The sequence below is a fragment of the Nerophis ophidion genome, linkage group LG06 (genome assembly GCF_033978795.1).
Source record: "Nerophis ophidion isolate RoL-2023_Sa linkage group LG06, RoL_Noph_v1.0, whole genome shotgun sequence".
NCBI classification, from domain to species: Eukaryota; Metazoa; Chordata; class Actinopteri; order Syngnathiformes; family Syngnathidae; genus Nerophis; species Nerophis ophidion.
The window spans coordinates 2,228,977-2,256,914 of record NC_084616.1 but is presented as its reverse complement, the minus strand read 5'-3'; the positions used below and the strand labels follow the sequence as shown (position 1 = coordinate 2,256,914).

The 27,938-nt window shown below is 38.8% G+C and overlaps 1 protein-coding gene across 6 annotated transcripts in view; it reads left to right on the top strand.

The window, feature by feature from the left end:
- Nucleotides 1-27,938, top strand: part of vps13d (vacuolar protein sorting 13 homolog D) — a 181,537-nt gene that overhangs the window by 120,741 nt on the left and 32,858 nt on the right. For all 6 annotated transcript variants that reach the window (XM_061902435.1, XM_061902439.1, XM_061902437.1 and 3 more), the window contains 10 exons: nt 6-108; nt 8,069-8,226; nt 11,023-11,131; nt 14,830-15,000; nt 17,451-17,555; nt 20,096-20,245; nt 22,483-22,632; nt 22,705-22,801; nt 26,796-26,944; nt 27,014-27,148. In XM_061902435.1, the coding sequence (XP_061758419.1) occupies nt 6-108; nt 8,069-8,226; nt 11,023-11,131; nt 14,830-15,000; nt 17,451-17,555; nt 20,096-20,245; nt 22,483-22,632; nt 22,705-22,801; nt 26,796-26,944; nt 27,014-27,148 (1,327 nt within the window). The remainder of the gene's footprint in view (nt 1-5; nt 109-8,068; nt 8,227-11,022; nt 11,132-14,829; nt 15,001-17,450; nt 17,556-20,095; nt 20,246-22,482; nt 22,633-22,704; nt 22,802-26,795; nt 26,945-27,013; nt 27,149-27,938) is intronic.

The following is a 27,938-nucleotide window of genomic DNA, read 5'->3' as shown; positions in this document are numbered from 1 at the left end:
CGCAGGAGCGCCGGCAGGAGACGAGTTGGCAAGAAACATCTGGTAACTTGTGCTGAGTTGGTTCTCGATGTGGACACCAAGACACAGAGGGTCATCTTGAAGAAGAAGGTATTCTCACCAGATTCCCAAGTAGTGTATTCATCAACATTTTCACACTTATTGTGCAGAAAATAATCCAGTATGCACTTACTGACTATTAATAATTGGATATATTGGGCAGACAGCTGTAGAGAATGATGTCATACACATCAGTCTGATAACATTAAAAAAAGTAGCTTCAGTAACCGATACACTTTTTATTTTATTCCTAAGCTCCAATAAGGCTGGGCGATACGGCTGAAAACTGTTATTGTTATTCATATTTTCTATGACCTATGTGAAATAAGGAGCAGGAGAAACATGAAATGTAAACATTATTAGAAATCTAACCTTCCTCTAAGTCAGTGGTCACCAACCTTTTTGTATCCGCGGACCGGTCTACGCTTAATAATTAGGTTGGGTCCTTATTTTATTTTTATTTTTTCTTCTTTGTCATAAAAAAGGGACGTTTTTGTCGTGAAAAAGGGAGGTTTTTGCACTAATTGTAAGTGTATATCGTGTTTTTTTATGTTGATTTAATTAAGAAAATATATTTTTTTTATTTTCTTTTTTTTTTTTATAAAAAATTCTTCCGCGGCCCGGTGGTTGGGGACCACTGCTCTAATTAACGGCTGTGTTACATGAATTTGCCCTATATTATTCTTATTTAACTATGAAACTTATTGTTTTAATGCAAAAATTATTTAATATTATTATTATATTGGGAGATATCGATATTCACATTTTCTATGACATATGGAAAATAAGGAAAGTATATTATATTTCAAATGTAACCTTCCTCTGATTAATGGCTGTGTAACATGAATTTGCCTTCTTATTCTTATTTAATTATAAAAATTATTTTTTTAATGCAATAATTATTTAATATTATTATTATATGGGGAGATGTCGATATTGACCTTTTCTATGGAAAATAAGTAAAATATATTATATTTGAAATGTAACTTCCTCTGATCAAAATCTCCTTTCTATCAAGTCAGAAAGGAAAGGATGAATTTCCAAGTAAACAAAATAGTAAAATCACATTGAACACTTAACAGTAAGCTCTTAAAAATCATGAATATTTAAGAAATGCTTGATAAAGTGTAAGAAAATAGTGCAAAGTGTGAAAATGTAAACAGAGAAACCTGAGAAGAACAATTTTCTGTAGGTTTAGTGCCAGGAAATAACGGCTGTGTAACATGAATTTGCCCTCTTATTCTTATTTAACTATGAAAATTATTTTTTTTTTTTTGCAATAATTGTGTAATATTATTATTAAATCGTGAGATATCAATATTTATTGACATGTTTTATGACCTATTGAAAATAAGGAAAATATATTATATTTGAAATGTAACTTCCTCTCATTATAATCCCCTCAAGCTATCAAGGCAGAATTTCCAAGTAAAGACAATTTTAAAATCATGTTGAACACTCAACAATAAGCTCTTAAAAATCATGAATATTTAAGAAATGCTTCATAAATTGTTAGAAAATAGTGCAAAGTGTGAAAATGTAAAGAAGTATTTTCTGCAGGTTTAGTGGCAGGAAGTCCCAGCTGTGCTCTAAAGGGTGAGCGCTGCTAAGGTGGTGTGGTGTTAGCGGTCTTGCCTTGCATCATGTACACACCACATTGGTCTGACTACGGTCCCTTTGAAAACATCCAATAAAGTGCTATACTGTTCGAGTGGAAATTCTGCATCCCAATTGGTTTGGATGCTTACACTTGGCATGTAGCTTCAAACAATGGAAAAAGAACATAAAGCATCTAACTGCCAAGAAAGAGTGAAATAGGACCTGGAACATCAGGGCACAGTTCCTGTGGTGCATGAACCATCTAAACCTGGGTCCATCTTTTGTTCTTGATGTTTGATTGATGTCCACCTTGTGAAATCCAGTTGAAGGTCACACTGGTATTTAAGGACAAGACAAGCAGGACTTGACTAATCCTCTCGTCTAATGCCTATCTTTACACTGGTATTTAAGGACAAGACAAGCAGGACTTGACTAATCTTCATGTCTAATGCCTATCTTTACACTGGTATTTAAGGACAAGACAAACAGGACTTGACTAATCCTCTTGTCTAATGCCTATCTTTACACTGGTATTTAAGGACAAGACAAGCAGGACTTGACTAATCATCTTGTCTAATGCCTATCTTTACACTGGTATTTAAGGACAAGACAAGCAGGACTTGACTAATCATCTCGTCTAATGCCTATCTTTACACTGGTATTTAAGGACAAGACAAGCAGGACTTGACTAATCCTCTTGTCTAATGCCTATCTTTACACTGGTATTTAAGGACAAGACAAGCAGGACTTGACTAATCTTGTCTAATGCCTATCTTTACACTGGTATTTAAGGACAAGACAAGCAGGACTTGACTAATCATCTTGTCTAATGCCTATCTTTACACTGGTATTTAAGGACAAGACAAGCAGGACTTGACTAATCATCTCGTCTAATGCCTATCTTTACACTGGTATTTAAGGACAAGACAAGCAGGACTTGACTAATCCTCTTGTCTAATGCCTATCTTTACACTGGTATTTAAGGACAAGACAAGCAGGACTTGACTAATCTTGTCTAATGCCTATCTTTACACTGGTATTTAAGGACAAGACAAGCAGGACTTGACTAATCCTCTTGTCTAATGCCTATCTTTACACTGGTATTTAAGGACAAGACAAACGGGACTTGACTAATCTTGTCTAATGCCTATCTTTACACTGGTATTTAAGGACAAGACAAACGGGACTTGACTAATCATCTCGTCTAATGCCTATCTTTAACTGGTATTTAAGGACAAGACAAGCAGGACTTGACTAATCTTGTCTAATGCCTATCTTTACACTGGTATTTAAGGACAAGACAAGCAGGACTTGACTAATCCTCTCGTCTAATGCCTATCTTTACACTGGTATTTAAGGACAAGACAAGCAGGACTTGACTAATCTTGTCTAATGCCTATCTTTACACTGGTATTTAAGGACAAGACAAGCAGGACTTGACTAATCTTGTCTAATGCCTATCTTTACACTGGTATTTAAGGACAAGACAAGCAGGACTTGACTAATCTTGTCTAATGCCTATCTTTACACTGGTATTTAAGGACAAGACAAGCAGGACTTGACTAATCTTCTTGTCTAATGCCTATCTTTACACTGGTATTTAAGGACAAGACAAGCAGGACTTGACTAATCTTCTTGTCTAATGCCTATCTTTACACTGGTATTTAAGGACAAGACAAGCAGGACTTGACTAATCTTGTCTAATGCCTATCTTTACACTGGTATTTAAGGACAAGACGAGCAGGACTCGACTAATCATCTTGTCTAATGCCTATCTTTACACTGGTATTTAAGGACAAGACAAACAGGACTTGACTAATCATCTTGTCTAATGCCTATCTTTACACTGGTATTTAAGGACAAGACAAACAGGACTTGACTAATCTTGTCTAATGCCTATCTTTACACTGGTATTTAAGGACAAGACAAACAGGACTTGACTAATCTTGTCTAATGCCTATCTTTACACTGGTATTTAAGGACAAGACGAGCAGGACTTGACTAATACTCTCGTCTAATGCCTATCTTTACACTGGTATTTAAGGACAAGACAAACAGGACTTGACTAATCTTGTCTAATGCCTATCTTTACACTGGTATTTAAGGACAAGACAAACAGGACTTGACTAATACTCTCGTCTAATGCCTATCTTTACACTGGTATTTAAGGACAAGACAAGCAGGACTTGACTAATCTTGTCTAATGCCTATCTTTACACTGGTATTTAAGGACAAGACAAGCGGGACTTGACTAATCTTGTCTAATGCCTATCTTTACACTGGTATTTAAGGACAAGACAAACAGGACTTGACTAATCCTCTTGTCTAATGCCTATCTTTACACTGGTATTTAAGGACAAGACAAGCAGGACTTGACTAATCTTGTCTAATGCCTATCTTTACACTGGTATTTAAGGACAAGACAAGCGGGACTTGACTAATCATCTTGTCTAATGCCTATCTTTACACTGGTATTTAAGGACAAGACAAGCAGGACTTGACTAATCTTGTCTAATGCCTATCTTTACACTGGTATTTAAGGACAAGACAAGCGGGACTTGACTAATCATCTTGTCTAATGCCTATCTTTACACTGGTATTTAAGGACAAGACAAACAGGACTTGACTAATCCTCTTGTCTAATGCCTATCTTTACACTGGTATTTAAGGACAAGACAAGCAGGACTTGACTAATCTTGTCTAATGCCTATCTTTACACTGGTATTTAAGGACAAGACAAACAGGACTTGACTAATCATCTTGTCTAATGCCTATCTTTACACTGGTATTTAAGGACAAGACAAACAGGACTTGACTAATCTTGTCTAATGCCTATCTTTACACTGGTATTTAAGGACAAGACAAACAGGACTTGACTAATCTTGTCTAATGCCTATCTTTACACTGGTATTTAAGGACAAGACAAGCAGGACTTGACTAATCTTGTCTAATGCCTATCTTTACACTGGTATTTAAGGACAAGACGAGCAGGACTCGACTAATCATCTTGTCTAATGCCTATCTTTACACTGGTATTTAAGGACAAGACAAACAGGACTCGACTAATCATCTTGTCTAATGCCTATCTTTACACTGGTATTTAAGGACAAGACAAACAGGACTTGACTAATCTTGTCTAATGCCTATCTTTACACTGGTATTTAAGGACAAGACAAGCAGGACTTGACTAATCTTGTCTAATGCCTATCTTTACACTGGTATTTAAGGACAAGACAAACAGGACTTGACTAATCTTGTCTAATGCCTATCTTTACACTGGTATTTAAGGACAAGACAAACAGGACTTGACTAATACTCTCGTCTAATGCCTATCTTTACACTGGTATTTAAGGACAAGACAAACAGGACTTGACTAATCATCTTGTCTAATGCCTATCTTTACACTGGTATTTAAGGACAAGACAAACAGGACTTGACTAATCTTGTCTAATGCCTATCTTTACACTGGTATTTAAGGACAAGACAAGCAGGACTTGACTAATCTTCTTGTCTAATGCCTATCTTTACACTGGTATTTAAGGACAAGACAAGCGGGACTTGACTAATCATCTTGTCTAATGCCTATCTTTACACTGGTATTTAAGGACAAGACAAGCAGGACTTGACTAATCTTGTCTAATGCCTATCTTTACACTGGTATTTAAGGACAAGACAAGCGGGACTTGACTAATCATCTTGTCTAATGCCTATCTTTACACTGGTATTTAAGGACAAGACAAGCAGGACTTGACTAATCTTGTCTAATGCCTATCTTTACACTGGTATTTAAGGACAAGACAAACAGGACTTGACTAATCCTCTTGTCTAATGCCTATCTTTACACTGGTATTTAAGGACAAGACAAGCAGGACTTGACTAATCTTGTCTAATGCCTATCTTTACACTGGTATTTAAGGACAAGACAAGCGGGACTTGACTAATCTTGTCTAATGCCTATCTTTACACTGGTATTTAAGGACAAGACAAACAGGACTTGACTAATCCTCTTGTCTAATGCCTATCTTTACACTGGTATTTAAGGACAAGACAAGCAGGACTTGACTAATCTTGTCTAATGCCTATCTTTACACTGGTATTTAAGGACAAGACAAACAGGACTTGACTAATCTTGTCTAATGCCTATCTTTACACTGGTATTTAAGGACAAGACAAGCAGGACTTGACTAATCTTGTCTAATGCCTATCTTTACACTGGTATTTAAGGACAAGACAAACAGGACTTGACTAATCTCGTCTAATGCCTATCTTTACACTGGTATTTAAGGACAAGACAAGCGGGACTTGACTAATCTTGTCTAATGCCTATCTTTACACTGGTATTTAAGGACAAGACAAGCAGGACTTGACTAATCATCTTGTCTAATGCCTATCTTTACACTGGTATTTAAGGACAAGACAAACAGGACTTGACTAATCATCTTGTCTAATGCCTATCTTTACACTGGTATTTAAGGACAAGACAAGCAGGACTTGACTAATCTCGTCTAATGCCTATCTTTACACTGGTATTTAAGGACAAGACAAACAGGACTTGACTAATCATCTTGTCTAATGCCTATCTTTACACTGGTATTTAAGGACAAGACAAGCGGGACTTGACTAATCTCGTCTAATGCCTATCTTTACACTGGTATTTAAGGACAAGACAAACAGGACTTGACTAATCTTGTCTAATGCCTATCTTTACACTGGTATTTAAGGACAAGACAAGCGGGACTTGACTAATCTCGTCTAATGCCTATCTTTACACTGGTATTTAAGGACAAGACAAGCGGGACTTGACTAATCTTGTCTAATGCCTATCTTTACACTGGTATTTAAGGACAAGACAAGCAGGACTTGACTAATCATCTTGTCTAATGCCTATCTTTACACTGGTATTTAAGGACAAGACAAGCAGGACTTAACTAATCCTCTCGTCTAATGCCTATCTTTACACTGGTATTTAAGGACAAGACAAACAGGACTTGACTAATCTTGTCTAATGCCTATCTTTACACTGGTATTTAAGGACAAGACAAGCAGGACTTAACTAATCCTCTCGTCTAATGCCTATCTTTACACTGGTATTTAAGGACAAGACAAGCGGGACTTGACTAATCATCTTGTCTAATGCCTATCTTTACACTGGTATTTAAGGACAAGACAAACAGGACTTGACTAATCTTGTCTAATGCCTATCTTTACACTGGTATTTAAGGACAAGACAAGCAGGACTTGACTAATCTTGTCTAATGCCTATCTTTACACTGGTATTTAAGGACAAGACAAGCGGGACTTGACTAATCATCTTGTCTAATGCCTATCTTTACACTGGTATTTAAGGACAAGACAAGCAGGACTTAACTAATCCTCTCGTCTAATGCCTATCTTTACACTGGTATTTAAGGACAAGACAAGCGGGACTTGACTAATCATCTTGTCTAATGCCTATCTTTACACTGGTATTTAAGGACAAGACAAGCAGGACTTGACTAATCTTGTCTAATGCCTATCTTTACACTGGTATTTAAGGACAAGACAAGCAGGACTTGACTAATCTTGTCTAATGCCTATCTTTACACTGGTATTTAAGGACAAGACAAGCGGGACTTGACTAATCATCTTGTCTAATGCCTATCTTTACACTGGTATTTAAGGACAAGACAAACAGGACTTGACTAATCTTGTCTAATGCCTATCTTTACACTGGTATTTAAGGACAAGACAAGCAGGACTTGACTAATCTTGTCTAATGCCTATCTTTACACTGGTATTTAAGGACAAGACAAACAGGACTTGACTAATCATCTTGTCTAATGCCTATCTTTACACTGGTATTTAAGGACAAGACAAGCAGGACTTGACTAATCATCTTGTCTAATGCCTATCTTTACACTGGTATTTAAGGACAAGACAAGCAGGACTTGACTAATCATCTTGTCTAATGCCTATCTTTACACTGGTATTTAAGGACAAGACAAGCAGGACTTGACTAATCATCTTGTCTAATGCCTATCTTTACACTGGTATTTAAGGACAAGACAAACAGGACTTGACTAATCTTGTCTAATGCCTATCTTTACACTGGTATTTAAGGACAAGACAAGCAGGACTTGACTAATCATCTTGTCTAATGCCTATCTTTACACTGGTATTTAAGGACAAGACAAGCAGGACTTGACTAATCTTGTCTAATGCCTATCTTTACACTGGTATTTAAGGACAAGACAAACAGGACTTGACTAATCCTCTTGTCTAATGCCTATCTTTACACTGGTATTTAAGGACAAGACAAGCAGGACTTGACTAATCTTGTCTAATGCCTATCTTTACACTGGTATTTAAGGACAAGACAAGCAGGACTTGACTAATCCTCTCATCTAATGCCTATCTTTATCTTCTTGGGCAGGAGCCTGGCAAGCGCTCCCAGCTGTGGAGAATGACAGGCACCGGTATGCTCTGTCATGAAGGCTCCTCTCCGCCGCAGAGCAAGCCTGCTCAGCCACGGCCCATGGACTCTTCTCTGGTCCTGGACATTGCAGGTCTTGCAGCTGTCAGTGACAACAGGTGAGAAGTACCTGCAGCATCTTTACTTGGAACTACCCACTAACATCCAAGTCACCTCCAATAAGCACAACATTTCTTCTATTTTAGTCAAGTCATTTACAAAAGGTAAACATGCTAGGCCAGGGGTGTCCAAACTACTGCCTGCTGGACAAATGCGTACCACCGACATCTCCAACTTGGCTGGTTAATGTTTATTTAAAAAGGAATTTCTACCGCAGTTTATTTGAATTCATTTGAAAAGTCTGACAAGGAAGTTGCTATTATGTTGCATTCTAGTGGATAACGTGAGTGATACAGGTCTTTAATCATGTTCTAAATACATGCACAGCATTTTGTTTATATGACACAATGCAAACAACCTTCCTTAGTCATGGTACAAAAAAAAAAATCCAACCAACACAAAAAGTCAACAGACATGGTCACACATAACAACCTGCTCTCTGAACTTTGTGAACATTATAAAAAACATGCAGTGAACTCAAAATCACACCCTTATAAAACCGTTATAAAGCATGATGGGGAAACACTCAAAACACTCTCCACACTTATTCATGTTTGGCACAAATTAGCTGCTTAGTATTTCTGATTAATTACAAATCTTAAAGGAGGTTGTCATGGAAGTAAACAATGTAGAGGTGGAACTTTCATATACTCTTAATATCAAATTATATTAATATTATATGCGCTATGTTAATAGAATATAATAGAATATATATATATATACATATATATATATGAGTACATGAAAGGATTGATGTGTGTGTGTGTGTATATATATACATATATACATGTATATATATATTAATATATATACATACACACAAATACATATGTATATATATATATATATGTGTATATATATATATATATATATATATTAGGGGTGTAACGGTACACAAAAATTTCGGTTCAGTACGTACCTCGGTTTAGAGGTCACAGTTCGGTTCATTTTCGGTACAGTAAGAAAACAACAAAATATACATTTTTTTATTATTTATTTACCAAATTTGTAAACAATGGCTTTATGCTTTTAACATTGGGAACACTATAATAATTCTGCCCACGTTAATCCACATTAAACGGCCTCAAGTTGTTGCTCAGATGAAATAAAATGACACAACTTTTCTTCTACATATAAAAAGTGCAACATTAAACAGTTTCAAGTCAACTCATCATGCTTAATTTATTACAGCATTGGGGAAGCCTGTAGTTTACTTTTATTATACACACACACGCACACACACACAGCAAAATGAGCTAACCTAACGCTAAAAGCTAATTAGCCTTCACCTCAAGCCAGAACTATGAGTGAGCTGAGCTGCAGTTTAAGTTTCTAGAAGGTCAACGGGCTCATAGTGATGTTAGTAATAGTTGTGACTGGGAAGTGTTTTTTATAATTTGGGGAGTGAACGATGTCCGCAGCTCACCTGCTAAACACATATCTGCTCATCTGGACGCCGGAGCACTGACTCCATGCTTTGTGAATACGCACTGCTGATTGGCTGTTACATCGCTCTGAATACGCACTGCTGATTGGCTTTGTATGTAACCAATCAGATGGTTGTGTGGGCGGGACAATGCTGGGTGCTCACTGCTCAGATAGAGGCAGCTGCAGAGCAGCTTGTTAAGACTTTAGATAACAAACTCGTTCAATACACCCTCGTACCGAACCGAAACCCCCGTACCGAAACGGTATATATATATATATATATATATATATATGTATATGTATATGTGTATATATCTATCCATCCATCCATCCATTTTCTACCACTTATTCCCTTTGGGGTTGCGGGGGGCGCTGGAGCCTTCCTCAGCTACAATCGGGTGGAAGGCGGCGTACACCCTGGACAAGTTGCTACCTCCTCGCAGGGCCAACACAGATAATATATATGTGTGTGTGTATATATAAATATATATATATATGTATATATATATATATATATATATATATATATATACGTATATATGTATAAATAAAGATAGATGGATAGATCGTGTGTGTGTATATATGTATGTATGTATGTATTCAAACATATGTATGTGTGTATGTATATATGCGTGTATATGCATGTACATATGTGTGTGTGTATGTATATATGCGTGTATATGCATGTACATATGTGTGTGTGTATGTATATATGCGTGTATATGCATGTACATATGTGTGTGTGTATGTATGCGTGTATATGCATGTACATATGTGTGTGTGTGTGTATGTATATATGCGTGTATATGCATGTACATATGTGTGTGTGTGTATGTATATATGCGTGTATATGCATGTACATATGTGTGTGTGAATGTATATATGCGTGTATATGCATGTACATATGTGTGTGTAAATGTGTGTTTATTTCTATCCAAATATATATGTATATATACTTACACACACAAAGTCTGCAAGGCATAAGCGTGTTAGTAAGTACCCAGTAAACAAACATGTCCACATCATTCAACTTACTGCATCCTGAGCTTAATTGAAGGATTTCTTGTGGCCACTGGGTGTTGCAAAATAAGCACTCCACTTCAACTTAAAGACAGCATTCCAGGCAGCTGTTAATAATAAATAGGTGTGTGGCTTTCTTACCTACCTTTGTTCTTTGTTTGACTCATTTAACCTAAAAAATATTCCACACTACGAAAGTGTAAAAGTGTTTGTTATGATACTGTCTTCAATCAATATCTGTATCGGCCAACACTCAAAGCACCAATATTGTCATAGCAGACCCCCTCAATTACAAAATAATATTTGAAGGAGGTTTGGGGAATCAGATGTTTTCTATCTTCCAACAGTTATGAGCCCTTGATGCTCAGGAGACCAGACCCTCGCCGCAGCACCACCCAGACCTGGCACTTCAGCTCCTGCATGCTGACTTGTGGACTTCCTCGCCTCGTTGTACAGGTGTCCATCTTCTTCTCTCTTCTCTAATCTTATCTGCAACATAGGCTTGTACAGGTGTCCATCTTCTCTTCTCTACTCTTATCTGCAACATAGGCTTGTACAGGTGTCCATCTTCTTCTCTCTTCTCTAATCTTATCTGCAACATAGGCTTGTACAGGTGTCCATCTTCTTCTCTCTACTCTTATCTGCAACATAGGCTTGTACAGGTGTCCATCTTCTTCTCTCTACTCTTATCTGCAACATAGGCTTGTACAGGTGTCCATCTTCTTCTCTGCTCTTATCTGCTACATAGGCTTGTACAGGTGTCCATCTTCTTCTCTCTACTCTTATCTGCAACATAGGCTTGTACAGGTGTCCATCTTCTCTTCTCTACTCTTATCTGCAACATAGGCTTGTACAGGTGTCCATCTTCTTCTCTCTACTCTTATCTGCAACATAGGCTTGTACAGGTGTCCATCTTCTCTTCTCTACTCTTATCTGCAACATAGGCTTGTACAGGTGTCCATCTTCTTCTCTCTACTCTTATCTGCAACATAGGCTTGTACAGGTGTCCATCTTCTTCTCTCTACTCTTATCTGCTACATAGGCTTGTACAGGTGTCCATCTTCTCTTCTCTACTCTTATCTGCAACATAGGCTTGTACAGGTGTCCATCTTCTCTTCTCTACTCTTATCTGCAACATAGGCTTGTACAGGTGTCCATCTTCTCTTCTCTCTTCTCTACTCTTATCTGCAACATAGGCTTGTACAGGTGTCCATCTTCTTCTCTCTACTCTTATCTGCAACATAGGCTTGTACAGGTGTCCATCTTCTTCTCTCTACTCTTATCTGCTACATAGGCTTGTACAGGTGTCCATCTTCTTCTCTCTTCTCTACTCTTATCTGCAACATAGGCTTGTACAGGTGTCCATCTTCTTCTCTCTTCTCTACTCTTATCTGCAACATAGGCTTGTACAGGTGTCCATCTTCTTCTCTCTACTCTTATCTGCTACATAGGCTTGTACAGGTGTCCATCTTCTTCTCTCTACTCTTATCTGCAACATAGGCTTGTACAGGTGTCCATCTTCTTCTCTCTACTCTTATCTGCTACATAGGCTTGTACAGGTGTCCATCTTCTTCTCTCTTCTCTACTCTTATCTGCAACATAGGCTTGTACAGGTGTCCATCTTCTTCTCTCTACTCTTATCTGCTACATAGGCTTGTACAGGTGTCCATCTTCTTCTCTCTACTCTTATCTGCTACATAGGCTTGTACAGGTGTCCATCTTCTTCTCTCTTCTCTACTCTTATCTGCAACATAGGCTTGTACAGGTGTCCATCTTCTTCTCTCTTCTCTAATCTTATCTGCAACATAGGCTTGTACAGGTGTCCATCTTCTCTTCTCTCTTCTCTAATCTTATCTGCAACATAGGCTTGTACAGGTGTCCATCTTCTCTTCTCTACTCTTATCTGCTACATAGGCTTGTACAGGTGTCCATCTTCTCTTCTCTACTCTTATCTGCTACATAGGCTTGTACAGGTGTCCATCTTCTCTTCTCTACTCTTATCTGCTACATAGGCTTGTACAGGTGTCCATCTTCTCTTCTCTACTCTTATCTGCTACATAGGCTTGTACAGGTGTCCATCTTCTTCTCTCTTCTCTAATCTGCAACATAGGCTTGTCCCCATACCAATATGTTGGTACCGGTACCAAAATGTATTTCCATACTTTTTTAAATAAAGGGGACCACAAAAAATGTCATTATTGTAACAAAACATGTTAGTGTACATGAAACATATGTTTATTGTTGTCATTTAGTCCTTAAATACAAACCTTGTTTCCATATGAGTTGGGAAATGGTGTTAGATGTAAATATAAACAGAATACAATGATTTGCAAATCCTTTTCAAGCCATATTCAGTTGAATATGCTACAAAGACAACATATTTGATGTTCAAACTCATAAACATTTTTTTTGTGCAAATAATCATTAACTTTGGAATTTGTTGCCAGCAACACGTGACAAAGAAGTTGGGAAAGGTGGCAATAAATACTGATAAATTTGAGGAATGCTCATCAAACACTTATTTGGAACATCCCACAGGTGTGCAGGCTAATTGGGAACAGGTGGGTGCCATGATTGGCTATAAAAGCAGCTTCCCAAAAAATGCTAAGTAATTCACAAACAAGGATGGGGTGAGGGTCACCAATTTGTAAGCAAATTGTCAAACAGTTTTAGAACAACATTTCTCAACGAGCTATTGCAAGGAATTTAGGGATTTTACCATCTACGGTCCGTGAAATCATCAAAAAGTTAAGAAAATCTGGAGAAATCACTGCAGGTAAATGATGATATTACGGTCTTTTGATCCCTCTGGCGGTACTGCAACAAAAACAGACATCAGTGTGTAAAGGATATCACCACATGGGCTCAGGAACACTTCATTAAACCCCTGTCAGTAACTACAGTTGGTCGCTACATCTGTAAGTCCAAGTTAAAACTCTACTATGCAAGTCAAACCCATTTATCAACAATATCCTGAAGCGCCGCCGGCTTGGCTGGGCCCGAGCTCGTCTAAGATGGACTGATGCAAAGTGGAAAAGTGTTCTGTAGTCTGACGAGTCCACGTTTTAACATATATTTGGAAACTGTGGACATGGTGTTCTCCGGAAAAAAGAGGAAAATAACCATCCGGATTGTTATAGGCGCAAAGTTGAAAAGCCAGCATGTGTGATGGTATGGGGGTGTATTAGTGCCCAAGGCATGGGTAACTTACACATCTGTGAAGGCACCATTAATGCTGAAAGGTACATACAGGTTTTGGAGCAACATATGTTGTCATCCAAGCAACATTATCATGGACGCCCCTGTTTATTTCAGCAAAACAATGCCAAGCCACGTGTTACAACAGCGTGGCTTTGTAAAAAAAAGAGTGCGGGTACTTTCCTGGCCCGCCTGCAGTCCAGACCTGTCTCCCATGGAAAATGTGTGGCGCATTATGAAGCGTAAAATAGGACAGCGGAGACCCCGGACTGTTGAAGGACTGAAGCTCTACATAAAACAAGAATGGGAAAGAATTCCACTTTCAAAGCTTCAACAATTAGTTTCCTCAGTTCCCAAACGTTTATTGAGTGTTGTTAAAAGAAAAGGTGATGTAACACAGTGGTGAACATGCCCTTTCCCAACTACTTTGGCACGTGTTGCAGCCATGAAATTCAAAGTTATTTTTTTTTCTTTTTTTTTTTTAATAAAGTTTATGAGTTTGAACATCAAATATCTTGTCTTTGTAGCATATTCAACTGAATATGAGTTGCAAAGGATTTGCAAATAATTTTATTCCGTTTAAATTTATTTCTAACACAATTTCCCAACTCATATGGAAACAGGGTTTGTAAAATGTTGAACATACTAGACAACTTGTCTTTTAGTAGTAAGTAAACAAACAAAGCAAATATGATTCATTAGTATAGTGGTACTGTACTAGTACTGGTGTACCGTAGAACCCACTGAACCTGGACTCTTCACGTACAAGGTGATTATTCCATTGCTCTTGAATATCTCCTTTGTTCCGCTGTTCCAAACTATACATTTCATCAAGAAAAGTTGTTCTTGCTAAATATTTCTTTGGAAGCATCCTAATGAAGTGGCAGCAGAATAACCTCAATGGTCCCAGGAAATGTTGTGGATTATAATGTTGTTATTGATGTGTTGTCTTGCAGGCGAGGGGCGGCATGGAGGGTCTGTACGATGGAGCCGAAGTGGTGTTGGGACCGGACTCTGGGCTTATGGAACCCGGTCCTGAACAGCAGTTCATCAACCAGAAGATGAGGCCTGGTTCTGGGGTGTTGTCTGTTCAGGTGCTGCCAGACGGACCCACACGGGTTCTGCAGGTACAAACAAGACTCAAAGATTGCGTAGGTCTTGACCATCAATCTCATTTTCATTTTGGCTTCTCACCATCATAGAAATATTACAAATGGGGCAAAACCATTAAATGGCCGCATTTCTCACAGTCATTCTCATCAACGTCCCACTGGGTTGTGAGTTTTTCCTTGCCCTTATGTGGGCACCGAACCTCGGATGTCGTTGTGGCTTGTGCAGCCCTTTGAGACACTTTTGATTTAGGGCTATATAAATAAACATTGAATGATTATGTGTTTGTGTTGTTGTGAACGACGTCATTGTTGTACAAACCCCGTTTCCATATGAGTTGGGAAATTGTGTTAGATGTAAATATAAACAGAATACAATGATTTGCAAATCCTTTTCAAGCCATATTCAGTTGAATATGCTACAAAGACAACATATTTCATGTTCAAACTCATAAACTATTTTTTTTTTGCAAATAATAATTAACTTAGAATTTCATGGCTGCAATACGGGCCAAAGTAGTTGGGAAAGGGCATGTTCACCACTGTGTTACATCACCTTTTCTTTTAACAACACTCAATAAACGTTTGGGAATTGAGGAAACTAATTGTTGAAGCTTTGAAAGTGGAATTCTTTACCATTCTTGCTTGATGTACAGCTTAAGTTGTTCAACAGTCCGGGGTCTTGTTGTCGTATTTTACGCTTCATAATGCGCCACACATTTTTGATGGTGGACATTTCTGGACTGCAGGCGGGCCAGGAAAGTACCCGCACTCTTTTACTACGAAGCCACGCTGTTGTAACACGTGGCTTGGCATTGTTTTGCTGAAATAAGCAGGGGCGTCCATGATAATGTTCCTTGGATGACAACATATGTTGCTCCAAAACCGGTATGGACCATTCAGCATTAATGGTGCCCTCACAGATGTGTAAGTTACCCATGCCTTGGGCACTAATACACCCCCATACCATCACACATGCTGACTTTTCAACTCTGCGCCTATAACAATCCGGGGGGGTTCTTTTCCTCTTTGTTCTGGAGGACACCACGTCCTCTGTTTGCAAATAAAATTTGAAATGTGGACTCGTCAGACCACAGAACACTTTTCCACTTTGCATCAGTCCATCTTAGATGAGCTTGGGCCCAGCGAAGCCGGCGGCGTTCCTGGGTGTTGTTGATAAATGGGTTTTGCTTTGTATAGTAGAGTTTTAACTTGCACTTACAGATGTAGCGACCAACTATAGTTACTGACAGTGGTTTTATGAAGTGTTCCTGTGAGCCCATGTGGTGATATCCTTTACACACTGATGTCGGTTTTTGATGCAGTACCGCCTGGGGGATAAACGGTCCATAATATCATCGTTTACGTGCAGTGATTTCTCCAGATTCTCTGAACCTTTTGATGATTTTACGGACCGTAGATGGTAAAATCCTTAAATTCCTTGCAATAGCTCGTTGAGAAATGTTGTTCTTAAATTGTTCGACAATTTGCTTACAAATTGGTGACCAATCATACAAACACAACACATCTTTTGTGTTTGTGTTGTTGTGAACGACATCATTGATGTAAGATTATCATACTAACAATCATACAAACACAACACATCTCATGTGTTTGTGTTGTTGTGAACGACATCATTGATGTAAGATCATCATACTAACAGGACAGCAGTCGCAACTTGAGAAGTTTTCTCTTTTTTTTTTCACAGTCTCAAGTCGTCTCCAAACTCATCAAGCTAAGAACATATTTTTCCCCCCCTTCACAATAAAAGCGCTGTATGCAACATCCAGTCTGACTCGCTAACAAAATAAAGGTTTCCAAAAAGTACCTTCCGCACCCATAATGTACTTATTGATACATTTACACAATTATTATGCTTTGACTTACTGCTCAGAATTGTGTTTATTGTGAGTATCTTTGCATTTAATTTACAAACATTAAATTGTGTTTATGACATAAAAAGCATAAACTATGGTGGTAAAAAAATAAATGTTTTTAATTAAAATAGAAATGTTATTATTTTTTCATAATGCCGTTGTTATTTAACTTCATTGTTATTATCACTACTTTTGTTTGTGATTTAGTTGTTTTTTTGAATAATTCAACTTGAATTTTGGTTTTCAAATGAATGAATAATGGTATTATTAACGGTATTAACATAGGTCATTATTATTTTTGCCTTGGGGCGGCATAGCTCGGTTGGTAGAGTGGCCGTGTCAGCAACTTGAGGGTTGCAGGTTCGATTCCCGCTTCCGCCATCCTAGTCACTGCCGTTGTGTCCTTGGGCAAGACACTTGACCCACCTGCTCCCAGTGCCACCCACACTGCTTTAAATGTAACTTAAATATTGGCTTTCACTATGTAAAGCGCTTTGAGTCGATAGAGAAAACTGCTATATAAATCTAATTCACTTCACTACACAGTAGCACACTGCCCCAACACAACTATTCTTTATTCTGCTTTCCCAGATCAGCGACTTCAACCAGAGAAGAATGGTCCACAAGTCAGCAGGTGCAGAAACAGACAAGAACAAAGAGGAGGTGAAGAAGAAGGAGCCTGAACAGGAACTGGAGGTACAATGCCAGTCAGGTAGATCTCAGCTGGGACTACAGCTGGAAAGGGGTGGGAAGTTTCCGGTAGATTTACCACGGAAAGTTAAGCTCGGGAAGTTTGGAAATGTTGACCGTTTTTTGATTATTCAAAGTTGGACACCGGCCATCTTATTGTGTAGAATAAGATGAGAAGCTTGTAAAAGACTAATGTGATGCCACACACGGATGTAAATAGTCAGATAAACAATTGGAGTAGTCTTTCAAATTATTTGACTGATGGACGAATGAACAGAAATAGGCTAGATGAATAAATGAAGAGTCAATCAGCATGCTAACTCAAACTATGAGCTACATTCCTGAATGCTAACAGAATGGCTAGCAGAACAGAAGTTAGAGGAAACTGTCAGTACGTGGACTTTGGGGTTTGTTTTTCTGAAATGCAAAGGAAAGTTGGAGCGGGCAAGGCGTGAAGGTAATGACATCTTTTATTTTACCACTATGACTACAAAAAAAGGAGCAAACAAAAGGCGCGCACAATGGCGGAGAACAAACTTGACTAATGAAACAAAACTTGCACAAAGGCAGAAACTATGAACAATAAACAAAAACTTACTCGGTATGGAACTATGAAACAAGCAGCGTGAGTCGTAAACATGGCATGAAGCAGAGTGCAAGTAAAGTCGCCAGGCTGACTTCCTGGAGACTTTGGCTCTAAATAATAAACATGATTAGTGACAGGTGTGCGAGTGCAAAGCGTGAGACAGGTGTGTGACATGAGGACAGGTGACAACTAATGGGTAGTCATGGAAACAAAACAAAGAAGGAAGTAAAAAAACAGGAAACAATGGAGTCTTAGGCAAAACAGAACATAACTAAATAAAACATGATCACAAGACAGAAACTACACCTTTTCATTTACTATTTGCTACTTCAACTTTACACATCACAAAAAAGGTCCATTTGGATCGCTAACATCGTTAGCATAAATGAATGGGATTTGACATGGAGAAAATTAGCATGACGGCTAACGGAGAAATGAAACTGTGGTGGTACATAAAGCTAGCTAGCTAGAGATATTGGCCCCACAATCATGTAAGAAGTAGAGGAACAGCTAGTCTGCTGGAGTAGTCTACAGTCATACAGTAACAAGTCATTACACATCTATTACACTTCAATACCATACATCAAATATATTTACCCCAGTAATATCAACACTTCTCCCGAAAATCTCCCGAAATTCAGGCGGAGCTGGAGGCCACGCCCCCTCTAGCTCCATGCGGACCTGAGTGAGGACAGCCTGTTTTCACGTCCGCTTTCCCACAATATAAACAGCGTGCCAGCCCAATGACGTTATAACTGTAGAATGATCGAGGGAGAGTTCTTGGTTTCTTATGTGGGTTTATTGTGAGGCAGTTTCATTAACGTCCTCCCAGCGAGGTAACAACACACAACAACAGCAGTCACGTTTTCGTCTACCGTAAAGCAGTTTGTCTGCCGTAAACAGCAATGTTGTGACACTCTTAAACGGGACAATAGTGCCATCTACTGTACAGGCATATGGTTAGAAGAATAGTGACAGAGAATAGAACAAGGATGGACAATTCAACCCTTAACTCAACAATGAGTAGATGAGTGTTATTTGTGTTTATGTATATGTGTAAATAAATGAACAAGTATTCAAGTATTTCTTTTATTTTTATATATATATATATATATATATATATATATATATATATATATATATATATATATATATATATATATATATATATATATATATATATATATGAAATACTTGACCTTTAACCACACCACGCCCTCCACCCCCACCTCCCTAAATCGGAGGTCTCAAGGTTGGCAGGTATGCTAAAAACACTCCTTTAAATCTCATTAAAACCACAGCAGAGGCAAAGTGTCATTTTCCGGTGAGAGTTTCAAGAACCAGGAAGACAAAGTGTTTGTATCCCACCTAGTAGTCCGCTGTGGACACAGCAAGACCAAGACCAAGACCAAGACCAAAGCAATGCAGCTTTAGTCAGCGGTGTGGTCTCCCACCAAGGAAATCACTTTTTGGCAGACAATCACATTTTGGCATAACAGCGGCAAACGTAAACAAAACAAAACACCAGCGGGAAGCGATAGACGATAAAAAAACAAGAAAAAAGGAGTTTTGACCCAGAGAAGACAGGGGCGGTAAAAAAATAAAAATCCGGGTCCCAGGGATGCGCAGACTTTCGGAAATGATTAGATAGATTAGATTAGATTAGATAGATAGTACTTTATTTATTCCGTCAGGAGAGTTCCTTCAGGAAAATTACAATTTTCAGCACAATCCCATCAAGATCAGACAAACATTAAAGGGAGACAGAACAGGATCGCTGACGGGTCTGCCGGCTTCCAGCGCCCCTTACAAAAAAATGTGCATCCTTTCTGATTTCAATGCGTGAAGGGACAGAAAAAGTGTGTTGACGCCAACATTGTAATTGTAGCGCATCCATTTTCTGATCAAACTAAAAGTTTCTTCTGGATGTGGTTTGACTCACCTGTGTCCTTCCTACCAGGTGTTGGTGAACCTGGAGGAAGGGATCGGCGTGTCGCTTCTCAACAAGGTTCCTGAGGAGCTGGTGTTTGCCACACTGTCAGGTATTGATGTCCACTTCACACGCACGGCGGCCAACGAGGTGTTGGAGATGAGCATCAGCAACATCCAGGTGAGATCCACAGCACACCAAACATTATCCACAGACTGTATAATGTACATGTTCCTTTTTGACTCTACTTAACTGTATAATAGACTGTGTTTATATTATCCACATGTGAATAATGCTGTATAATAGACTGTATTTATGGTATTCACATGTAAATAATGTTGTATAATAGACTGTATTTATATTATTCACATGTGAATAATGCTGTATAATAGACTGTACTTATATTATTTACATATGAATAATGCTGTATAATAAACTGTATTTATATTATTCACATGTGAATAATGCTGTATAATAGACTGTATTTATATTATTCACATGTGAATTATACTGTATAATAGACTGCATTTATATTATTCACATGTGAATAATGCTGTATAATAGACTCAGTTTATATTATTCACATGTGAATAATGCTGTATAATAGACTGAATTTATATTATTCACGTGTGAATAATACTGTATAATAGACTGTATTTAAGTTATTCACATGTGAATAATGCTGTATAATAGACTGTATTTATATTATTCACGTGTGAATAATGCTGTATAATGGACTGTATTTATATTATTTACATGTGAATTATACTGTATAATAGACTGCATTTATATTATTCACATGTGAATAATGCTGTATAATAGACTCAGTTTATATTATTCACATGTGAATAATGCTGTATAATAGACTGAATTTATATTATTCACATGTGAATAATGCTGTATAATAGACTCAGTTTATATTATTCACGTGTGAATAATGCTGTATAATAGACTGTGTTTATGTTATTCACATGTGAATAATGCTGTATAATAGACTGTATTTAAGTTATTCACATGTGAATAATGCTGTATAATAGACTGTATTTATATTATTCACGTGTGAATAATGCTGTATAATAGACTGTATTTATATTCACATGTGAATAATGCTGTATAATAGACTGCATTTATATTATTCACATGTGAATAATGCTGTATAATAGACTGTATTTATATTATTCACATGTGAATAATGCTGTATAATAGACTGTATTTATATTATTCACATGTGAATAATGCTGTATAATAGACTGTATTTATATTATTCACATGTGAATAATGCTGTATAATAGACTGTGTTTATGTTATTCACATGTGAATAATGCTGTATAATAAACTGTATTTATGTTATTCACATGTGAATAATGCTGTATAATAGACTGTATTTATATTCACATGTGAATAATGCTGTATAATAGACTGCATTTATATTATTCACATGTGAATAATGCTGTATAATAGACTGTATTTATATTATTCACATGTGAATAATGCTGTATAATAGACTGTATTTATATTATTCACATGTGAATAATGCTGTATAATAGACTGTATTTATATTATTCACATGTGAATAATGCTGTATAATAGACTGTACTTATTTTATTCACATGTGAATAATGCTGTATAATAGACTGTATTTATATTATTCACATGTGAATAATGCTGTATAATAGACTGTATTTATATTATTCACATGTAAAAAATACCTAAGTGTTTATTGTGAGCGAACTGTGGTGCTGAATTTCCCCCAGGGATCAATAAAGTACTTTTTATTCTATTCTACTGTACAATCTAAGAAGAATGGATGAAGTCAGTTGTTGTGGTGAGCAGCAATAAGATGACGCAGACATGGAATGTTTGAAGTAGGATGACAGGATTTAACACTTTTTATTCTGAGGTGGAGACTTTTTCAAATTTGAACCAACATCTTAATGTTTTCTTTTTGTTACTTTCCCAATTGGGAGATTTAACCAACACCTTCCCCCAAACATTCATATTGTAAAGCTGAACCACCATTTATTTTTAATATATTGAACTATCATTTTACCCCCAAATATTCTGAATTGTAAGGTTGAACCACAATATTTTGTACTTACATCTAATAGAAAATGTAAATGTCACGGTTGAACCACCATTTTTTATTGGTTTATTTTATAAGTGGTAAGGTTTAACTAACATTTGTAGTTGTGTATTTCCAAAATTGTCAAGTTGATTCAAGTGTTTTTTTCACATTTTCTGAATTGTGAGGGTGAACCACCATTTATATTTGTTACTTTCCCAAATTGTGAGGTCGAACCACCGTATTCTTTTTGTAAAATGTTGACATAATTTCCATGTTAGCACTGTGCGCTAGTTCAAAGCTGACTTAGCACAAGTTGTCTCCTGAGTGGACTGAGTGTGAAGGTGGTCCGCAGGTGGACAACCAGCTGCTGGGCACCACCCAGCCCGTCATGCTGTGTGTGACGCCAACGTCCAGTGAGGGCATGGTGCTGGACAGCGGGCCAGCCTTGCAAATCAACTCCGTCAAAGTTCCCAGCAGCCTGATGCTCACCGACATCTTCAAGGTCCGTAACCCAGCATCAGTGTTTGTTGAGAGAGGAGAGTCTTGTGACGCCATGATTGAAATGTGTGTGCAGCACCTGATGGTGACAGCTGGACGCTTCAGTGTCATCATCGAAGAGAAGTTGTTGCTCAAGATACTCAGCTTCTTTGGGTATGGACAGACTGAAGCAGGTGAGTCAACCACGGAAATATCTCTAACACGTTCATAGTCGTACAAAAGAAATGAAGTTGTCACCTTGTGTAAATGCTGAATAAAAAGAGAATACAACAAATCCTTTTCAACTTATATTCAATTGAATAGACTGCAAAGACAAGATATTTCATGAACTTATCATTTAATGGCAGCAACACATGTCAAAAAAGGCATTTTTACCAGTGTGTTACATGGCCTTTCCTTTGAACAACACTCAGTGCAGGTTTGGGAACTGAGGAGACACATTTTTGAAGTGGAATTCTTTCCCATTCTTGCTTGATGTACAGCTTAAGTTGTTCAACAGTCTCCCTTCACACATTTTCAATGTCTGGACTACAGGCAGGCCAGTCTAGTACCCACACTCTTTTACTATGGCTTGGCATTGTCTTGCTGAAATAAGCAGGGGCGTCCATGATAACAACATATGTTGCTCCAAAAGCTGTATGTACCTTTCAGCATTAATGGTGCCTTCACAGATGTGTAAGTTAGCCATGCCTTGGCCACTAATACACCCCCATACCATCACACATGCTGACTACAACACTTTCACCCTACAACAATCACTAATACACCCCCATACCATCACACATGCTGACTACAACACTTTCACCCTACAACAATCACTAATACACCCCCATACCATCACACATGCTGACTACAACACTTTCACCCTACAACAACCACTAATACACCCCCATACCATCACACATGCTGACTACAACACTTTCACCCTACAACAATCACTAATACACCCCCATACCATCACACATGCTGACTACAACACTTTCACCCTACAACAATCACTAATACACCCCCATACCATCACACATGCTGACTACAACACTTTCACCCTACAACAATCACTAATACACCCCCATACCATCACACATGCTGACTACAACACTTTCACCCTACAACAATCACTAATACACCCCCTACCATCACACATGCTGCCTAGAACACTTTCACCCTACAACAATCACTAATACACCCCCATACCATCACACATGCTGACTACAACACTTTCACCCTACAACAATCACTAATACACCCCCTACCATCACACATGCTGCCTAGAACACTTTCACCCTACAACAATCACTAATACACCCCCATACCATCACACATGCTGACTACAACACTTTCACCCTACAACAATCACTAATACACCCCCATACCATCACACATGCTGACTACAACACTTTCACCCTACAACAATCACTAATACACCCCCATACCATCACACATGCTGACTACAACACTTTCACCCTACAACAATCACTAATACACCCCCTACCATCACACATGCTGCCTAGAACACTTTCACCCTACAACAATCACTAATACACCCCCATACCATCACACATGCTGACTACAACACTTTCACCCTACAACAATCACTAATACACCCCCATACCATCACACATGCTGACTACAACACTTTCACCCTACAACAATCACTAATACACCCCCATACCATCACACATGCTGACTACAACACTTTCACCCTACAACAATCACTAATACACCCCCATACCATCACACATGCTGACTACAACACTTTCACCCTACAACAATCACTAATACACCCCCATACCATCACACATGCTGACTACAACACTTTCACCCTACAACAATCACTAATACACCCCCATACCATCACACATGCTGACTACAACACTTTCACCCTACAACAATCACTAATACACCCCCATACCATCACACATGCTGACTACAACACTTTCACCCTACAACAATCACTAATACACCCCCATACCATCACACATGCTGACTACAACACTTTCACCCTACAACAATCACTAATACACCCCCATACCATCACACATGCTGACTACAACACTTTCACCCTACAACAATCACTAATACACCCCCATACCATCACACATGCTGACTACAACACTTTCACCCTACAACAATCACTAATACACCCCCATACCATCACACATGCTGACTACAACCATTTCACCCTACAACAATCACTAATACACCCCCATACCATCACACATGCTGACTACAACACTTTCACCCTACAACAATCACTAATACACCCCCATACCATCACACATGCTGACTACAACACTTTCACCCTACAACAATCACTAATACACCCCCATACCATCACACATGCTGACTACAACACTTTCACCCTACAACAATCACTAATACACCCCCATACCATCACACATGCTGACTACAACCATTTCACCCTACAACAATCACTAATACACCCCCATACCATCACACATGCTGACTACAACACTTTCACCCTACAACAATCACTAATACACCCCCATACCATCACACATGCTGACTACAACACTTTCACCCTACAACAATCACTAATACACCCCCATACCATCACACATGCTGACTACAACACTTTCACCCTACAACAATCACTAATACACCCCCATACCATCACACATGCTGACTACAACACTTTCACCCTACAACAATCACTAATACACCCCCATACCATCACACATGCTGACTACAACACTTTCACCCTACAACAATCCCCATGGTTCTTTTCCTCTTTGGTCCACAGTTTCCAAAACCAATTTGAAATGTGGACTCGTCAGACCACAGAACACTTTTCCACTTTGCATCAGGCCATCTTAGATGAGCTCGGGCCCAGCGAAGCATTTCTGGGTGTTGTTGATAAATGGCTTTGGCTTTGTATAGTAGAGTTTTAACTTGCACTTACAGATGTAGCAAACAACTGTAGTTACTGACAGTGGTTTAATGAAGTGTTCCTGAGCCCATATGGTGATATCCTTTACACACGATGTGTCTTTTTGATGCAGTACCGCCTGAGGGATCCAAGGTCCATAATATCATGGCTTACACTTACCTTTTGATATTACGGAGCGTAGATGGTGAAATCCCTAAATTCCTTGCAACAGCTGCTTGAAAAATGTTGTTCTTAAACACTTTGCTCAGGCATTTGTTGACAAATCAATCAATGTTTATTTATATAGCCCCAAATCACAAATGTCTCAAAGGACTGCACAAATCATTACGACTACAACATCCTCGGAAGAACCCACAAAAGGGCAAGGAAAACTCACACCCAGTGGGCAGGGAGAATTCACATCCAGTGGGACGCCAGTGACAATGCTGACTATGAGAAACCTTGGAGAGGACCTCAGATGTGGGCAACCCCCCCCCCCTCTAGGGGACCGAAAGCAATGGATGTCAAGCGGGTCTAACATGATACTGTGAAAGTTCAATCCATAGTGGCTCCAACACAGCAGCGAGAGTTCAGTTCAAGCGGATCCAAGACAGTAGCGAGAGTCCCGTCCACAGGAAACCATCTCAAGCGGATCAGCAGCGTAGAGATGTCCCCAACCGATACAGGCGAGCGGTCCATCCTGGGTCCCGACGAGCGGTCCATCCTGGGTCTCGACTCTGGACAGCCAGTACTTCATCCATGGTCATCGGACCGGACCCCCTCCACAAGGGAGGGGGGGACATAGTGGTGACCCTTGCCTCGTCCTTGTTTGTGAATGAGTGAGCATTTTTGGGGAAGCTGTTTTTATAGCCAATCATGGCACCCACCTGTTCCCAATTAGCCTGTTCACCTGTGGGATGTTCCCAATAAGTCTTTGATGAGCATTCTTCAACTTTCTCACTCTTTTTTGCCACTTGTGCCAGCTTTTTCAAACATGTTGCAGCCTTCAAATTCCAAATAAGCTAATATTTGCTAAGAATTAACATTTCTCAGTTTGAAGATGAGACATATTGTCTTTGCAGTTTATTTAATTAAATATAAGTTGAAAAGGATTTGTTGTATTCTCTTTTTATTTAGCATTTACACAAAGTGACAACTTGACTGCTTTTGTACATTGAGAGGATTATTCCTGATGAGTCGCTAACATGTTACATCAAAGATTCCAGGCCTAACATTTGATCCGTACTTAGACACAATAACACGAGTTGTGGATGCAGAGCTGGAGAAACTGGATGAAAACCTGCATGAGAGACCCAACAGGGATGCAGGACCCCCCAAACGTTACTACTTTGAGAACCTGAAGATCAGCCTCCCTCAGGTCAAGCTGAGCGTCCTCACCTCTCACAAGCTGCCTGCCGACCTCAAGGTGACCTTTCTCACCCTACCTTCCTCCACTGGAAAGGAAGTGCCGAGTCATGGTGTGTTGTCCACACAGGCTTTGAAAGGTACCCTGGGGTTCCCGCTGGTTCGTTTTGAGGACGCTGTTGTCAACATGTACCCCTTCACCAGAGTGCACCCCTACGAGACCCAGGAGATCATCATCAACGACATCCTCAAGCACTTCAGAGAGGTAGGAGCACGCCGTTAATGGAGGTGTTGTCCTCTTTATTTACCAACTTCATTGAATAGTTTGTATAGTGAAGCTTACTTCCCCCGAGGAAACAATGTAAACATGAAGAATTGTGTCTAGCCTTGACAAAAGTTGATATTCTAGTAAAGGTTTGAACACAAAATAAAGTGACGTGCTGTCAGGAGAGCCAGTGCCTCACCTGCCACCAGGTGGCTTGACCATCTTATGTTCCAAAACAAAGTAATACAATAAGTTTTAATATTTCTCTTTTGGTTTATGCTTTCTATGTGATTTTAATGTGGTTCCTGTATATTTTGATCATTTTCATGGTCAAAATGGCGAAAATTCCATGTTTCCTGATTAAAACAATGCAGCAGATGAGAAGTGAGGCAGACACAGAGTGTGTATTGGGCGTGAGTGGGAGGGGGCGCATGCTTGTTGCCACGTGGAAAAGGCAGGCCATGAGGCAGCAAGTACCTCTGCCTCAAGGTAGGGGGCGATACATTGACAACTTGCAGTTGAATGCCTCAGCAGTACTCTGACTGGCCACACGGGGAGAAGTGGGAGCGCTCAAGCTAGCAGACACAGGTCTCTCCAGCGGAAGACAGCATTTTTTTCTTAAACTCTATTTATAACAAACATGGCATTTTTATTAGAGTAAGCCAGCGTTTGTGGGTGTTTTTTGGCAGATGCAAAAATATTGTTTAATTTCTTGGAAAGAAATTGAATGAAATGAATGTTTCTGCCAATGTGGAGGATTATATACTGTATCCAAGATGAAGTATTTGCC